General features: G+C 42.8%; 2 protein-coding genes across 8 annotated transcripts in view; one reads left to right on the forward strand and one right to left on the reverse strand.

The window, feature by feature from the left end:
- Positions 1-11,427, reverse strand: part of LOC147140261 (coiled-coil domain-containing protein 172-like) — a 59,407-nt gene extending 47,980 nt beyond the window's left edge. Inside the window, exons 1-10 of one of the 6 annotated variants that reach the window (XM_086044931.1) lie at positions 11,368-11,427; positions 11,119-11,212; positions 10,207-10,302; positions 9,674-9,759; positions 7,385-7,501; positions 7,139-7,298; positions 5,752-5,853; positions 5,575-5,677; positions 1,515-1,602; positions 655-1,362 (exon numbers count right to left, since the gene is read on the reverse strand). In XM_086044931.1, the coding sequence (XP_085901057.1) occupies positions 1,327-1,362; positions 1,515-1,602; positions 5,575-5,677; positions 5,752-5,853; positions 7,139-7,298; positions 7,385-7,501; positions 9,674-9,759; positions 10,207-10,285 (771 nt within the window). In that variant the 5' untranslated portion in view covers positions 10,286-10,302; positions 11,119-11,212; positions 11,368-11,427 and the 3' untranslated portion in view covers positions 655-1,326. The other 5 variants (XM_086044927.1, XM_086044930.1, XM_086044932.1 and 2 more) reach the window with 5 other exon arrangements.
- A 427-nt stretch (positions 11,428-11,854) lies between these two features.
- The window catches only part of gfra1a (gdnf family receptor alpha 1a), a 50,424-nt gene continuing 44,656 nt past the window's right edge, over positions 11,855-17,622 (forward strand). For both annotated transcript variants that reach the window (XM_086044925.1, XM_086044926.1), the window contains exons 1-3: positions 11,855-12,278; positions 13,896-14,198; positions 16,435-16,515. In XM_086044925.1, coding sequence (XP_085901051.1) covers positions 12,239-12,278; positions 13,896-14,198; positions 16,435-16,515 — 424 coding nt within the window. In that variant the 5' untranslated portion in view covers positions 11,855-12,238. The remainder of the gene's footprint in view (positions 12,279-13,895; positions 14,199-16,434; positions 16,516-17,622) is intronic.

The following is a 17,622-nucleotide window of genomic DNA, read 5'->3' on the forward strand; positions in this document are numbered from 1 at the left end:
GCTACGATGGAGCAAGTTTATTTGGTAATGTAACAAATTGAATGGCTGTGAACACCTTGCTGAAATAATATAGTCCAAACATTTTTAAATATGACCTAATCATTGAAACGTGGCGTATATCGTGAGTAGACTGGTGCCAGTGTCGTTCAAGCAGGGCCACCGCATGGCTCACCCCAAAGGCGCAATGTAGCACCCTGTGTGTAGATGTATTTGTGGCACCACGTGTGCCGTACTAACCTTTTCAAGACACCTGGAATGCAAATCCGATGAGGTTCCAATCCAACCCACAGTGTCTTGAGCCATTTATCCACAAAAGAAACTGTTCTAATTTGTGAAAATTTAGAAAGTTGTGCATCTAACTGTTTGAGTTTAACCATGACATGTTGACTATTACACACAGCAAGAAAGTTTGAGCTCAACTAACTTTCCTATAGTGTTGAGTAAAATTCTATTGATGCTACTCCTGCATGCATTACAGGCATTTGTTCAAGTTCCTTTAGTGATCGGCCTCATGTTGGGTGCAGGGGAATGTGACTGCTACTTGGGAAATGAACAGCCATTGCACACGCTGCACACTAGAGGACAGCATGGCATCACTTACTGCAAGGACTGGATCAACACTGCCAAAATCTCAGCTTTTATTTCTACTCTATGTACAGATTGACACAAGTCACTTTCAAGACAGTTGAGGGGCCATTTTAATCAAACTGAAGACCTTCAGTAAATGTGGAGAATTTAAAGACTAAGGATAAAGCATTGACCAGGGTGAATCAAATTCGGAAAAAACGGCACGTGTTGTCAACTAGTGACTGCATTGCACACTTTGCCGCAGTCTGTGGTGAGGTCCAACTCAGTATTGAGGATTTGACATTGCAAATATTGAACGGGGTTGACAATTACAATTGTCGGCAGGACCGATGTCCTAGCAAAAAAAAATACTTGAAACAAGATAATCACTCAGGATCATCTTTTAGAGACATCTGATAATTGTGCGTTTGCTGACTTTTGTCAGAAAGGAATATGGTTCAAAATCAAATTAATAATTGGTGTGTATGATCAAGTTAGCACAGGAAAAAAAATAATCAGCATACAGTAAACAGTATGCTGTTGGTTTCATAAAGTAGTTTGAACATTTTTATGAACAGGAACACAACAATTTGACTATATTCCATCTGCGTTCATCTCATTATGCTAGCAATGAGCAAAGCCTTGTCACACTCAACTAAAGCAAACATTTGGGGTAGGGCTCGCAATTCATTGTGCCAGCACGTCAACCCGTCTCTTAAATTTCTTCCTTCCGCAAACAAGAACAACAAAGTGCTGCTTCTAAGGCTGCTCTCCACCTTTGCAGCTGTCCACCTTCTACGAGAAACACAACCGAAGAACTACATGACTACCAGTCTAAAAAAAACCCTGGCGTGGTGTAACGTGACGTGTTGCAATCGGCGCCTCATTGTGCTAGCTCGATCTTGGCTATTATCACAGACTAGTGATGGCATGACATGAGTACGTACGTTCTGGAGGTGTTGGACTTCCATCTTGAGGGTCTCCAGTAGCAGCTCCATATCTCCTTCTTGGTGCATCTCCAGCTCCTTCCTCATCCTGGCCAAGCAAAATGGAGTTAGTTTGATGCCAATTCAAAAGAACAATTATGGAGAAAGAAAACTTCCTGGAGTAACATTTTGTTTTTCTGTGGAACCTACCCTCTGCTATGCTATTTTCTGAAAAACTCACCTATAGCGGAAGCTCGTATCTCATCTGCCCTACTTTTTATATCCATTTAAGGACTTTTTTTATATATATAAATGTTATCTACACACAAGTACAATTAAATCGGTTTTCGTACAAAAGAAAAAAAAAAATGAAATGCTGAAAGGCAGTTTAACGCTACAGCTCCACTACTGAGTTCGACCGGGTTCTGAGTCTACACACTTTGAGTAATTACCTTCAAATGTATTTGGAAACAAATCCCTGTATTTACTTGACAGGGTCTTTAAGAAGATGACAGTATTTTTCTTATCTTACTTTAGCTACATGAGACTTTAAGCACAAGAATAAAGATGTGTTTAACTGAATAGCCCGATTAGAGTGCCAATCAAAAGAGAACATTACAATCTTCTAATGTAGTACAGCTGGTTCTTGCATTGAATCTCATGACATCCCTATGAAATGCTGGAAATGAAAAAGAAAGCTGACCCTTTGTAACTACAAAAAGTGTGATTGCTTTCCTTTAATTTTTTTTTTTTTTTTTGTATTTCACTCCATAGCAGATGTTTGAAGGTTCAAAAGCACATTACGCACCTCCATCTCTTCAATTGGAAAGTAATGAAACACTTGGACAAAATTACATTTTTGCAAAGGGCAGCGCTTGTGTTTACTTTTATAGGCCATAAAATAACATTTTTGCAGGGGCATTGTTGTGTTCTGCGGAATAACACCCAAACGCTCAAGATTGCCATTTGCCATTGTTTATAACATTTGTGTCTCGTGTAAGCGGCAAGCTCTAAATCCTCCGTCCTGTGCCTCGTACGCTTTTGTGAGGGGGGAACAATGTGCACACTGAACACTTTTTGAACGACTCCAGCACTCATTCAAATGGACACGCATTCAATTTCCACCAGTCGATACGCGGGGAGTTAAATATGCCTCTTAAAGAGACAGCGCGGACGGGCCTGGGGCTGGATTGATGGCTGGTGATCGGAAGAATGAGCCGAGGCACATCCTCAGCACTTCCTGGGGGGCCAATAAGGCCGGGGGGGTAATGAAGGGCCCGCTTTTAATGAGGCTGATGGATGAACAGGACACGCTAAGCACAATCATGATTTAGGGTCAGCGCTGGGGTGGGTGGGGGTCGACAAAAGCCAATCGCGTGAAAAAGGGTTAGAGTAGCACCAGTGATACGTTACACGGGCGACAGTAGGTACAATGGATAAGATACAGTAGGTACGATACACTAAGTGCGACTGATACATTACAGTAGATACGATACCATGGATACGATAGATACTAGAGGTGCAACGATGAAATCGACAACAATTCATTGTCAAATTCATTGCTAATTATTGTGATACTCGATTAATCATTTGGAGACCTTGTTTAGTTTACAATTGTTCAAATCCTCAGCATTTCAGCTCTCAACAGTAAAATTAGAAACAATGTCCTTGTTTTAATAAAGGGAAGGAAATTAAAACATTAATCGTTTACTGAAATAATCCTTAAGCGGGGCGTAATAGATGCAAACTGACTGATTTCACACAACTACACACAAATTGCAACCAAAAAGGTTCAAAGAAAAACAAGAAGTAGCAGTGTGGAGATTAAAAAAACATTACAATTGAATCGAAGAAAGAAAGAAAACAAGATGTTGCAAGTTGGTATATGGTAAATAATAAACAGTCCTAAATATGCAACAGTGATATTTATTAGCGCGATGTGTGAATTACTGTATTGGCAGTGACGATCAAGTGTTACAGACGTTAAAATACACTAAGAAGATGCAAATGTAGCAATAATGCAGTCACATATTCTAAAGTCACATTTGAACAACGAATGCAAAGAAGAATGTCAATATGAATAACCTTGATTGTACACAATGTCATAAATGTAGAACGTTATTTCATCGTGTCCAAAAAGTATTCATTACACACAAAGTGAGTGTTGCGTTTAAATGAATCAATGGTAAAACGCGGACAAAAGGTAGAGGTCTTAGCTATAACAAAGGCCCTTCCTTCCTTCCTGTAAGTCCATTGATTTGCCGTCCATAATGAAATGAAGAAGGAGCCTCGAGCTGGGAGAGGCAGCGGCCGTCGCATCCATTCAGCCACCAGCTACCTAAGTCCACATGACAAGTCACGTCACGTCACGTCGCGGAACTTGTTCTCCATTTAGGACAAAAGAAACATTGCCTCTGACTCTTATTCATGGCCAAACCTTTCATACAACTGCAGCGCCATAAACCGCCCTCCTGCTTTCGATGCTGCGGAAGGCGAGTGAGGCCGCGGTGGTGATGGCAAGGAGCACACTGGTTAACCGCACCAGCTTTGTGTATGTTACCTACATATATTGGCATCATACTGTATATACACACATTTAATATCTTTTTACCAAAGACAACCCGTTTTATTTTAGAATTCAGGGTGATCGGTTTTTAAAGAGGAAGTCAATCCAAACATTTTTTTCAAGAATATGTTCGATATAAGCCCACTAGTCGAAACAAGGTATTGTGATAAATATTGCATTTGTGGAATAAGAGTTAATCCACCCGTTTTTAGCCATCTCTGGGGGCGGCCATTTTGTCACGTCTGTCGACTGAAAATGACATCACAACTGCCCTTTATTATGTTACCTTTTGTTTAATGAAGTGATTGAAAGAGCACCTACGTCAATTTAGAATCCTCCCTCTATCCATACCGCCTGTTATGGGTTACAATTGGTTCTAACTTAGCAGTGATAGGCACGATTCAGTTAGCTAATGATGCTTATTTTACTGGCACATGAATAACTGTACCGTGCAATATTTAAAAATCTGCACCCGCAAAAAGTGAACCGTGATATGGCGAGGATGATTTTACTGTAAAAACCAATCAGAAATAATTGCTTGAAAATCCACAATATTGGGGGAGGGGGGCATACCGTGTGACTGTACAACAAATATGTTATATTACAATTCCTCACGTGTTGCCTGCTGCGAAGCGTCATCGCTAAAAGCGCCAACCTAAACGCCGCCTCATTCAGTGGGCGTCAAAAAGCTGACAGCCTCAACGGTGCTGTCTCACTGCTAGCATGTCGACTGAAAGAACGACAAGTTAATGATGCCAAAAGAGGCTTTTTAACATTGCTAGAAAAGGACCGGGACCAGCGGGACGCCAGCAGCAGTAGCAAAGCCTAATTGCACTTGCCTCTAAAAAGATGGATTTGCAGCTGTGGCTGTTAAGCGTATTTAACGTTAGAGGAGCCAAGCAGGCTGCTGGCGAGAGGTCCGGCGTTTATTAGGAAGCAAACGCCCCGAGAAGGAAGCGAGGACTCGCTTTCACAGCCAATTAAACATCACTTGAACACCAGGACGCCTCCAAACAGCCTCTGACACACGGCTGCAATTGATGACATTTTTGATACCGCCGCCAAGAAGCTCTTGCTTGGTCTGACGCTTATTCTGTGCCAAATGCGACATTTGTTGGATTCTAAACTGTCATACCGGTGTAAAGGTAGCGTAAGTACAGTACCTTTTTTTCAGCGCGCTTCAGTTGTATTCAACTTTTAAGCGCAGTACATTACATTTAATTGTTTATAATTGTGTGTTTGTTTCAAACATTTATCGAAGCACAATTTAGTGTAACCCTCATGCAATTCATTTGAATTGAACCATTATTTTCAGCGCAGATTTAGTTATCGGTTGTGAATGTTTAAACACTGAACAATGTTACAGTGGTTAACAACATTAAATATACTTACTTGGGGAAAAAAAAGTCTTGTTTTTGGTGAGGACAGCCTACTATGCTACAATAATATAACGTTGGTCATTATGGTGATACTAAAAGTAGTAAAAAGATTGTCAGTTTCTTTTTGAGCACTCACGTGACTACGGTGTCATCGGTGAAAGCTTTCTGACCGGCAGCCTGGTTTTGGGCCAGCAGAGCCGCTGTCATTTCTTTGGCCTCACTCAGCTGCTCCTCCAAGTCTAAACATCGTTTTGAGAGGACACGTCGGACACACGCTGGATTCGACATCTGACGCGGCGCTCGTTGACCTGACCTGCGCGCATGCTTTTGAGGGCCTGCAGTTCCAGCTGAAGACTCTTCTTCTGCATCACTAAGTCGCTCATGTGACGGTTCCTCTGGATCATCTCCTCCATTGCTGAATTTATCAGGACAAAAACGGCACAACGAGGACATGTTGAGATGAGGGTTGAGAACATTTTGGTCGTTTCTCAGTGAAAACATTGTGCATTTTAAATAAGTTGGATGTTTTTCTTCCCTTGTAGTATTGATTTGATTATTCTTGATAGCAAACAAGCTTCGAAACCTTTTTTTTTTCCGCCCAGTTTTTCCCCATGTAACTCTTTCATCAACCTCCACGTAAATAAGAGAAATAAATATATTTTCTTTACGAATAAAGTAAAAAATAAAAAATAAAAAACACCCCAAAAATACCACTGCACTCCCATGGAGTTTTCTTTTCTTGCTAGTTACACAGGTGAGGCAAGTCGAGCATGGAAGTCATTTGCCACATATAGTACCTTGGGTTCAAAGTTCCCATCATGTGGATGAATAAATGTCTATTTTTGCACCATTGAGTCCGCGATTGCATTCCGCAGGGCTCCTTTCTAGTCATAGGCAAAACAATGCGAAAATGATTGTGCCCATGTTGTCGTTTTTTTTAGCAGAAATTAAATTCACCAGTCACGTTTTTGAAAAATAGTCCTTTGAGGGCTCCGCACGCTTGTGTGTAAAGTATCTCCTCGAAGTTCGCTGCCACATCAGCAGAGTCGCACTTTGAACTGCGGTCACGGCATTGAGTTACGAGTGTCCCGATTTGTGAGTCGTTCAACTTTCGAGCCGTTGCTTTGTCGATTTTTTTGCTTTGTGTTGCGGACCAAAATATGAGTCACAAACAAGCTTCTGAGACGACAACGACGACACTCCGGTGAATGGAAAGGACATAAAAGTTGCCGATGCACTTTTAGCTGTTTCTTCATCGGGACAAACAGTGAAACACATAAAGACATAATGAAAACCCTCGCAAGGATCATGGAGCAGGCACTAAATGGAACAAACGGCGTGTTATGCAGCTTGTGACAGCACATTACGTAGGCCACGCTCCTTGATAGCATTTTGTGTGCCTTTCAGATTAATTACACCACATGAAACAAGTTAATTTCTTTCCATATTTACCTTTAACAATACTGTGTTATAAAAACCTTTGTGTTTGGGGGATCCTGGAGCAGATTCATGGCATTTCAATGCATTTAAAGTGATGACATTGATTTGAAAGAGAAGTATATTGAGTTGCAAGCTCGGTGAAAGAACAATTTACACTTGTTAGTCAAGGTACCAATGTACTTAGAGGGGGAAAAAAAAAATCAAGTCATCGTTCCAAGCAATGAAGTCAAATGACGTGATAAGGTAGAGTGCCTAATGACCTTTGTACAAAGAGTCCACCTCCATGTCCAGGTTGAGGACCTCGGCGTGCGTTTGATGGGTGGCCTCTGTGCCCCCGCGGAGACTAAAATCACAGTTGAAGCTGGAGATGTCCCGCAGGAATTCTTGCTCCTCGTCTTTAAACGCCGCCTTCAACCTTGCCTGGAGTGTAAGGTCAGACCAGGAAAGACACCATATTGGCATGAGCGCCGCCGCTACTGCCACGTGACCCCTTGACGGGAACTCACCAGACGTCGCTGGAGGCCAGCCTTCTCGCCGCGGAGATCCTCACTTTGCTTGGAAATCTGCTCGTCGCATTTCTTCATCAGGTCCCGCTGCAGCCTCACGGCAGACAACTGCTGCTCCTGAAGCGCAAAACGCTTGCGAAGGTCAAATACAAGGCAGATGTGGCGCCAAGAGCGAGCTCGACTACACCCCAAAAGTTGGCGTATTGGACTTTCGGGTGTCATTTCTGGATCTACCTCAGATGCACTATGACCTTTGCGTGTGAACTTCATTTGACCTTCTGTGAACTTTTGAATGTTGAATATTACTGAATATACTTTCACAAGACAGGCGGCTTTAAATGCAGTGCATACCGTCACTGCGAAAAACACAAGATGCCAAAGTATCCGTCCGATCGTATCTCAACGGGACGGTGTTTATCTTCTCTCGCTGTGTGATTACGCTGCTCTGCACAAAAGGAAGCCGGTAGGACAAGTGTTGTTTCTTCAAAAGGCTCTTCAAAGTTTCCTCAGGTCAACTATTAGCGTCCATCACGAAGGCAGCAAGTTTATCGCTGCTTATACGGTCATGCAGGAGGGCGTGACGTCATGGAAGCCAGTGCTTCTCAAACTTGGGTTCACCAATGCCCGGGGAGGCAAAAAAAAGGATCTGGTATCATTTCCAAAAAAGTTCAGACCTATCCATAGTGACAGGCGCACCGATTCAACAAACATTCTAAACTGGTGCAACAATTCATTGACAACTATTTTGATAATCGCTCATTGTTTTGAGACCGCATTTAACTTCAAATTGTCTTCTCATTGAAGCCTTTCAACTCTAAATATTCAGGAGACTGATTGTTATTTTTCAAAATAAGGCATTTGAAAACATTTGCTTTCACTTGGGAAAACAATGATCAACATTGTGTGTGCGAATTGCAAAAACATCAACAGATTCACCGTTGATTAAAATAGTGATCTGCAGCCTTATTCGAAACCAATCACTCCTCCTTACCTTTGCTTTGGGCCAATTAAAAGATTTGATAAGATTGTGACATTTCATCACAAATACTCATTTTTTTGGAAACAACGACATTACATGAGTAAAGGCACCCCCCCCCCTCCCGACCGCTCCATTTAGAATATTGATCGTTTTGGCCGCTTTTTGTTTTTTTTTTAGTACAAAGGGGATACTTTTCAAGAACACAGTGACGGTGTTGTGATGTTTTAATGAAATAAATACCGGTAAGTAAATAAACAAATAAATAGCATGGTTTCCAGATCAAACGAACACTATAACAAGTTTGAAGTTGTATGTTTGAAATGTACCTTCTAAAATGTGACTTTAACATGCCAATACAACAAATCCTGCGGGGAAATATTGAACTTTATCCTCGTAAATTCAGCATTCATGTAGTGATTTTTAATAGGCTTAATTTGAATTATGAGGGGGCAGGTGGGTACTTTCTCCACTGTGAGGGCTCCGTGGACCCAAAACCCTTGGGGACCCCAGATGAATGCGGCGTCACTGGGCCACGCCAGCTACTTTGAATGCCACCACCGTACATCAGGCGTGATGTGAACACTTTTGTTTTCATTTTGTGACGAGTCAGGCAGACTCACTCACTCACAGGCGCACGCCACGCGCACGTGACTCAAATGTTGCTCAGGCACATCGCACTGGGAGATTTGCTGATCTGGCGCTACCACCCAGGAAGCAGTTGCTCAAGCGAGCTGGTGTCAGACGTGGCATCTGATGCGTGCGCTACCAGCGCCGGCTAATGTTAGCCGCTGGAAATTAGGCATTGATCTCGTCATCGATCCGCTGCCGCGATTATCTAATGAACTGGAGAGATGAAGTGTTTGAAATCATAAAGTGGATCAGATGGTCAATACATGCCAATATGCCTGACTTCTGCTGACACGTCACTTGACACTCGTGTTTACTGCCTCTTCAAGCGGAAACACGTGTTACTGTTGGTAGGTTATGTTCCTCATCACATTTCGTAAAATGAAACAAAATCAGGCTGGATGAAGATCCCATCTGGGAAATAAAGAACAGTCAACTGCCATCCATTTGCGATTTTTTTTCCTGTGGAATCTAACAAATGAGTTTGAAATATTATTAGGACCGAACCAATTTCAGCCGTCCAATTTTATTGGTCGATATTAGCCCTTTCCAAAATAATCACAATGGGCCTGAGTTTTGCCAGTCACACTTAATGCCGTTCAGTGTTGGACTCACTCAGAAATGATGCCCTTGCGCTGTTTGCACACAAATGGGGTACATTTATTTTGTTGAGTGTTGCTCACCTTCACTTCAAGTTCTTCAGTGGTCTTCTGGTACTTTTCTGTGGCGGCTTTCACTTGAGAGTTGCATCTGATGATGGCTGCTTTCACTGCGAAAAACATGAAAACTAAACAATATTATGATGTACTAAAAATTCATGATATATGATACGGTTGAAGCATTTTTATGCCTTCAGATATTTCAAAACACTAAAAAAAAAAAAAAAAAAAAAAAATCTGGCTATCAGACTGTAACACACTAAGCAGGCTAACGTTTAGCACAGTGGTAGGGAACTCCAGTTCCTCGAGAGCCACATCCTACCTGTTTTGCATCTCTCTCTCTCTCCTACAACACACCTGATTCAAATGATCAGCTCATCAGCATGCTCGGTAGAAGTCTGAAACGATCATGATCATTTGAGTCGGATGTGTTGTAGTAGGGAGAGATCCAAAACAGGCAGGATGTGGCTCTCGAGGAACCGGAGTTCCCCACCCCTGGTTTAGCAAAAGAGCCAATTGCAATCATTTAGCCGCAGTCCGCAAAGTACATGACTCACCTTCTTTTAACTTTTGAGACTGCTCACTGAAGTGTTGTTCTGCCAGCAGAATTTGGTGAAAAAGTTTGTCCAAACTCATCGTGGATGTGAGGAGGTCTGAAAAATCAATTAGCAGTAACTGCAGGTCACATGGCAGGCGACACACTTGCACACGCAACCAAATAGAAATCAGACCGCTGCATTCCATGTTCCAGTTCCACCACCGTAATACAACACAACTGGTTCATCCAAAATGTCAACATTTTTGTATCGACTGAGTACATGCCAAATATATCCCGAAGTGTACAGCTGACAAACAACCCTCAGCAAGATATTTTTTTTCAAATGCCTATTATTATCATCTGAATGACATATCTGTGATTTATTGAAAATAATTCATCTTATATGTTGACTGTTTCTGTGTTTACAATTGCTTTCCAATGAAAGCAACTTTTTGAGCATAGGGCAAAGACGAAGTAAGCTATAAAAGTTTGAAAGTGGGATTTGAAAACAATTAGCCAGGAAATGGGTGTATTTTCACCGCTTATATAACTGACAACTCAATATTTGAAACTCGACATAGACACACAACACTAATTAGCCACGACACACCTGTTCATTACATCCCAACTAGCATAGCAGCCTCCAGCCAACTTGCCCCACTGCAGCTAAAATGAGACTTTGGTGTTTTATATCCAACTTTTTTTTCAACCAATGTGTGTTACCTAATGCTTGTCCCACTTTTGCTTGACGTGACTGGGGCAATTCTAGAAGCTAAGACGCTAACACCTTAGCAACATGACAACAGCTTGCTGCTCCAACATTGGTCGCCTTAACTTCAATTTTGTGGACTCACAACATTTGCCCGAATCCCAGTCATCGCTCAAACATCAGTAAAACCAACGGTAGGGGATATTCATGCACGTAACTCACCAACCGCCGGAGTCTTAGATTGACATTTTATGGTCAGTTTGAACGTTTTGGCACCAGAACTTCCTGCCAAATAATGCTACCATCTGCAGCTTGCCTGCAAATGAAGAAGAATGAGCCTCTTAGTCTCTTAGAAATAGAGTGATGAATTGTTTTTTATTTAAATTAAGAATTTAAATTAGACTGTTTTTTTATCGACGTATTCTTTGTGTATTGGTTTGTTTTCACCTCGCCTGCATGAATGACCCTCACCATGAGCTGTTGTCGGGGTGCTTTACCTAAAAAGAATCGATAGATGGCGTCAGTGTCCACTGTGTTACGGCCTGCTTTGGGCGCGTTTTGCACTCCTTATAGATACAGCACACTACAGTATTCTATATATATACACATAGATTGACCTGGATATGCATGCTATATCATGTAAACGATATGATATAGGGGATGTGTGTCTTTATGGTTTGTAATAAACATGCCGTTGAAAGATGTCCAATTACAACCCCAAATAACATCCCAACTTCAAATACTTCGCACAAATGCCACTCTGTGTATTTTGTTTTAATAGATGCGCAAATGAGGTTTGTGCATGAAAGGGAACTTAATGAAACACTTCATAAATGCTCCAAATGGTCCTTTAGAGTGTAGCAATGATACTTTTGAAGGGGGGGGGGGGGCCGGGGGGCCGTGGTTGTCTTCATCGCCAGGTTATTTTCATTACGCGCACGCTGGGACCGCAGTGCTCATTAAAGATAAATATGTATTTGTGCTCGTAACACGGCCGCGGCGTGCAGGCAGGCTGTCTGGCAGCTGCTCTTGTTCTTCTCGGGCTCTCAGCTTCTTCTTGTGCTCATCCTTCTCGTCACGCACTTGAGGGGGAAGCTGGCGCGCTCTTGCTGCTCAATGCGCCACTTGGTCAGACGCGAGCATCCCGCCGAACGAGCACAACTGGACTCGCAAAGCTTTTCCAGCGGGACTTGCTTCCAACAAGTACACGCGTGCAAGGGGATTGCTTTTGTTTTCCGTTTTGAATGTGTGGCAATGGAATTCCTTCCCGTGGATTTAAAGTGAGCCCAACTTTGCGCATTTTCTTCCAACGAGGCTGTTTATTGTCCCGCGTGAGGAGAGGATGATGCTCGCTGGACTCTGTCTTCTTCTGCCTCTTTTAGGTACACGTTCGCCTCGTTCTTTTCGGCGTTATTTGCGCGTCTTTGCCTTGGCTGTGAGGGTGAAGCCTGGTTCAAGCTGGAGCTGCTACGGCTGTCCGTTCGAATTTTCCAAAGTGCGACGTACGTCAAGAGCACAAAGTCAAGCAGGAGCTTGTTCGCCTTGTCAGGATGATCAACTTTTACCCATAGAAGTTTGAATACTTAGACTGGTCTTGTCACTTCACTTGTAGTCGTTATAGTTGATAGTAAAGCTTGCGCATTTTGTAAATGAACGGCATTTAGGGACTGCAACTAGTGAGGTTTCTTATAGCTGCATCATGATACTGCTGCTACTAAGAAATGTTTCGACCCTTTCGTGTAGCTTAACAAGAACGCCAACATACCACAGTCACTTAATACAAAATGTGTCCCACACAAATAAATGGGAATACTGTACTGTGGTTTAAAAAAAAACAAAAAAATCTAATGCTTTGCGCCTTTCATCTCATCTAAATACCAACATTCAGAAACAGTAAAAAAATATATCTGTCCCAAAAATGTAAGATTAAAACAAAAATAATGACACTGCGGAGCATAATAGCACTGAGAAGTGTTTCTAATATTTTGACGCTTTGATCTAAAAGAAAAAAAGACAAGCAACCTAACAGAAACACTTTTACAAGACGTGATACAACATATTTTGTTACAGGTAATGCTGTTGCTGTTACTTTTAAACTGAGAATTGTTCGCAATATTTTGAGGCTTTTATTTGGCTAAATAATGTGACCAGAATATAATAATACATGACAACATTGATATTTTGTCCGAAACTAAACAATGATACTGTGATACAGCATTAAGAAGTGTTTTAATATTTTGACTAGGACTGCAACTAACAATTATTTCAATTAATATGTTCATTATTCTTTCAGATTAAACTGAATCGGATAAAAAAAAAAAAAAATCAGTTTATTCAAAAAGAGAACATTATTTCAAATCGACAGTGCAGAAAGTGCAAAAACCTGAATTGATTATGATTCAGTTCCTGGTTTGGTCAGAAAATCAATAAAAATGTTGATCACCGTTTTCCAAAATATGAGCAGATTGAAATGTTCTATTTTGATAAAATACAAAGACAAGTCTATTTAGAACACATTTGCTTTCATGGGAACTGCAGAAATGGGAGAATATTTACTGTTGAGAGGCTGAAATTCAGACAATTTTAAGTTAAACATGGTTTCCAAAACTATTCATCCATCATCAAAATAGTTGTCGTTGAAGCATTTAATTGTTGCACCTGTAATTTGGCATGATTTAATGGCACCTTTGTGCCAAACGAGCGTTTTGCCAAATAAGGGGAGGAGCTTCATTAAATTTGGTCATAGCGTTCTCTAATTTAAAGAAGGGCTTTGCCGCCCTCTAGTGGCAAGTACAGGCAATTACAATACTTTTTATGTGGGCACTATTTTGCCAGGGAGTTTTGCACGAACGCAAATGGCAAAATGTCTATACCCTGATACATAGTCTTTCCGATGTTTCTAAAAATTTTCGCACAGTTAATTGCATGCTCAATATTACGTTGCGCACAGCAAAAAATTCTCAGGGTGTCCCTAATCAAGCGCCCCTTGGCCTTTCCAGATGGGCTGCAGGGGGCCGAGGAGGGCAGGCGGCCGTCGCGCATGGACTGCGTGCGGGCCAGCGAGCAGTGCCTGAAGGAGGCGTCGTGCAGCAGCAAGTACCGTACCATGCGGCAGTGCGGCGCCGGCGCCGCCAAGGAGGGCAACTTCAGCGGCGTGGCGCGCCACGACGCTCAGGACGAGTGCCGCAGCGCCGTGGACGCGCTCAAGCAGAGCCCGCTGTACAACTGCCGTTGCAAGAGGGGCATGAAGAAGGAGAAGAACTGCCTGCGCATCTATTGGGGCATCTACCAGACCTTACAAGGTGCGTCTGTCCGTATGGAGTGGAGTCGACGTCGACTACCCAACACGACACGTTATCGCTCACTCACCTGTGCGTGGAAGCGGTCTCGGCTCTCTGGTCTCACCTCCTCAGTACGGCACACTAATATTAGTGGTCCTTTCAAGAGGATAAAGAATGTATGCTTATATTGTCCGTCTATATGTGTTGCGCACCATTTTTCTTTCAAACGTCCGTTGCTTAAAGGGTAACAACACCGGAACACAGATGCAATTTGTTAGCATTAACCCAAACGGATTTGTAACTCAACTCAACTTGATTTATAGAGCACCTTCAAATCAACCACAGCTGCATATAAACTGCTGTACATTAAGTAAAAGTCAGTCATAAAAACAAAGGCAGTTAAAACAACCAATTAATATCATAAAAAACACAATAAAACACTGAAACAATGCCGAGTCCCTTAATGAATCCAAAGCCAAAGAATATAAATGTGATCACTGTCATTTATTTTTTGTCAAAGCCAAGGGAGGAAAAAAATAGATCACATTTTTGTGAAAAACAAAATCTGTGATTTTATTCTAAGGCCGTGTCGCCCAAGTCCCAAAGTAGCGCAGGCCTTGATATCCACCAGCAGTCCATTGCGATCATGACCACTCCCTCGGCGTCCCTTCAAAAATCGACACCCTCTCGCCCCCTTTCATGCGGTCCTGCGGAGGCGAGACGCCCCTTGACCTCTGCAGTCACTTTCTGCGGACATAATGGAGCTCGAAGGCCCTCAGCGCTGGCCAGTTGCAGCTTAAAGGCTGCGCCAGCCCGACAGCAGGACGGTGGATAGTGAGGGGGGGGGGAGGGATGTCTGGGGGTGCGTGGGGGGCAGGGCGCCACCGAGGGGGCAAACACTAAACTCCATGCCGTCCCTGCGAGACAACTTGCAGTTGTGCAAGGCCGCTGACCAAGCTGCCTAATCAAGCGTGAGGATGCGGGCGGGCCAGCGTGGATATCGACTGACCCACATAAGCGTGTCACACGCGCGACACTCATAAACAACACGCCAATATGCAGACAAGGCATGTCTACGCATCGTTCTAGCCGTAACTTGCGTTCACATTTCATGGCGATACGTTCTTTGATCATATTTAGTGCCGACAAGCGATTCAACATTTGAACTAATCCAATATTTCTCTGTCATTAATTACAATGAATCACATTTGTCTTCTTCTACTTCCCTCTACGAAGCTTTTACTTGAGTACCATTTTAAAATGAATGTCAAATAATTCGCTGGAAAGCATATTTCAATTCAAATATTGTTCTAAAAGCTTTCGTTGATGCTTGACTACAATCCTTCTCCTGTAAAATACAACTTCAGAGCAGAATGTCTCCGCTTTGCAGGCATCTTCCTTATATTGTTCTCATAGCAACAATTTTCAAACCTTGTGGCTTCCAGGTTTAGTTGGGCCCTGACATGACTGCGACTAGTTGACAGGATAGCTTCTCCTTCCACTTGGTGTCAGAATTACGTTTCACCGAGAAGCTGGCACGAGCCTGAGCTACGCTAGCCCATTAGTGATTTTTTTTTTTTTTACACAAAAAATTGGAGAATATGAAAAACATGAACCGAATGTGTGGCATCAGACAGCTAACAAACTGATATTTCATGCAACTATTTCCATGTTGGGCTACATGACAATATGGTTGTTTTTAGGGCTGCACGATATTGGAAAAACCTGCGATATGGATGTTGACTATAGCGGTACCGATATTATTGCGATATTTAAAGTACCTACAAATATGACATCTCATTTTTTCACGCGGCATAATAGGCAAGCTCAATGTGTTCTGAGCCAATTAATTGTAACTGCCCTCGATAATGTTTAACTAGTGGGTGATGATGCACATTTAAGTTTACGTGTGACTTGTCAAATTCAGATACAATTCCATGAGAAAATGATTGCATGTCTATGCGATATGCATATTGCATGGGCCAATATCGCGATATCGATATTTTTCCGATATATTGTGCAACCCTAGTTGTTTTGTGCCATCCCTGTAGCGATCTGTCCGTCGGTGGGCGCGGTTGTGGCCTTCCTGCCGGTCGGTCGGCCGGCTGCTTGGTCATCTCTCATTATGACACAAAGTCAACGTTCGCATCTTTGCCAAGGCCGAACGATTGCATTAGACGTCATGAGTTGCACCTAATGAGGAGCCTGGTGAGCGTCTTCATCACGTCTGTCTTTAACTCGGCCTTCCTCCCGGCAGGTAACGACTTTCTGGAGGATTCTCCCTACGAGCCCGTCAACAGTCGCTTGGCGGACATTTTCCGCCTGGCCCCCATCATCGGTGAGTGGAGCCGATACCTTTCCTGCCGCCTCTCGCCGTCTTTGTCCAGCGCTCTGCGCCGCTCGGAGAGCCTCCCGTAGTTTGTCCGCTGTTGATCCGCACCCTCCTCCCTTTAACCTTCCTCCTCCTCCTCCTCCTCTTCCTCGCCGCCACCCGGCCACGCCGCATGGAAGTGATCCCGCATGGTGTAGAGAACTTCTGAGTCTCATTGAGCAGTTACCAAAGATATGGTGAAGGTTGTTCCGATCACAGCGTGGTGCTTGTGTGGCGGAGTCTCTCAGAGAAGTCCTCCGACTCTGTCCTTCCACTTACTCTGCTTAATGATTCGACTCCTTGACTTCAAGAGGGATTTGCAGTCCTCAAATTGCACAGAAGATTTAAATGAGGCCTGTAGCTGCACTCTAAACAAGCCGGCGTTCGCCACCCGCTGCTACCTAGCATGACTTATCCATAATGGAGTGTTCCTAAAACACAAACTGTTATCGGGTTGAAGTTTTATGTCTTTGGAGTTGTTAGATTAGGCTTCTCTGCCGCACAATTAGTAACTTGTGCTAGGCCGTTGTGTCTCCTTGCTTGGCCTTTCTTATCTGTGGCACTCTTGGCACACATACTAGTTGAATCCAGTTAAGACTGTGGACTTTAACATTGTGACGTTGGCTAGGCAAAGATGGTATCAAAACAAGCCACCAGTTTGGATCTCTTAGACCTTCTTCTGCATCTGTCGGAAAAAGGCTCCAAGGCCGTGTATTCTTCTTTCCGGCTTCCATTAAGTAATTCCATTGATAAAATAGTCTTCTGGTAATCAATGTACCTATAAGCAAGCGTTAAAGATAAAGGACAGCTGAAAGTTTGCCGAGAAAATACACCTTATCTGAGTGTATATTTAAAAAAAAAAATAATAATACCAGCAACATAATTTTTGTAGCTGAAAACCTCAAACAATTCAGTCGGGTTGTCATCGTCAGAAGCTGAAAAAGTGCCAAGCGCCCTAGTAAGGAGTTGAATAGTACAAATGTCTCTTTTCAAATGTAGGGAGTAGTATTAAAAAGTCGCCAGGAAAGGAAATATTCACCTGAAGGGCAGACACTTTTGTCTCGCAACCAAATG

This window comes from Filicampus tigris, chromosome 11 (genome assembly GCF_054856515.1).
Source record: "Filicampus tigris isolate MCC_2025a chromosome 11, RoL_Ftig_1.0, whole genome shotgun sequence".
NCBI classification, from domain to species: Eukaryota; Metazoa; Chordata; class Actinopteri; order Syngnathiformes; family Syngnathidae; genus Filicampus; species Filicampus tigris.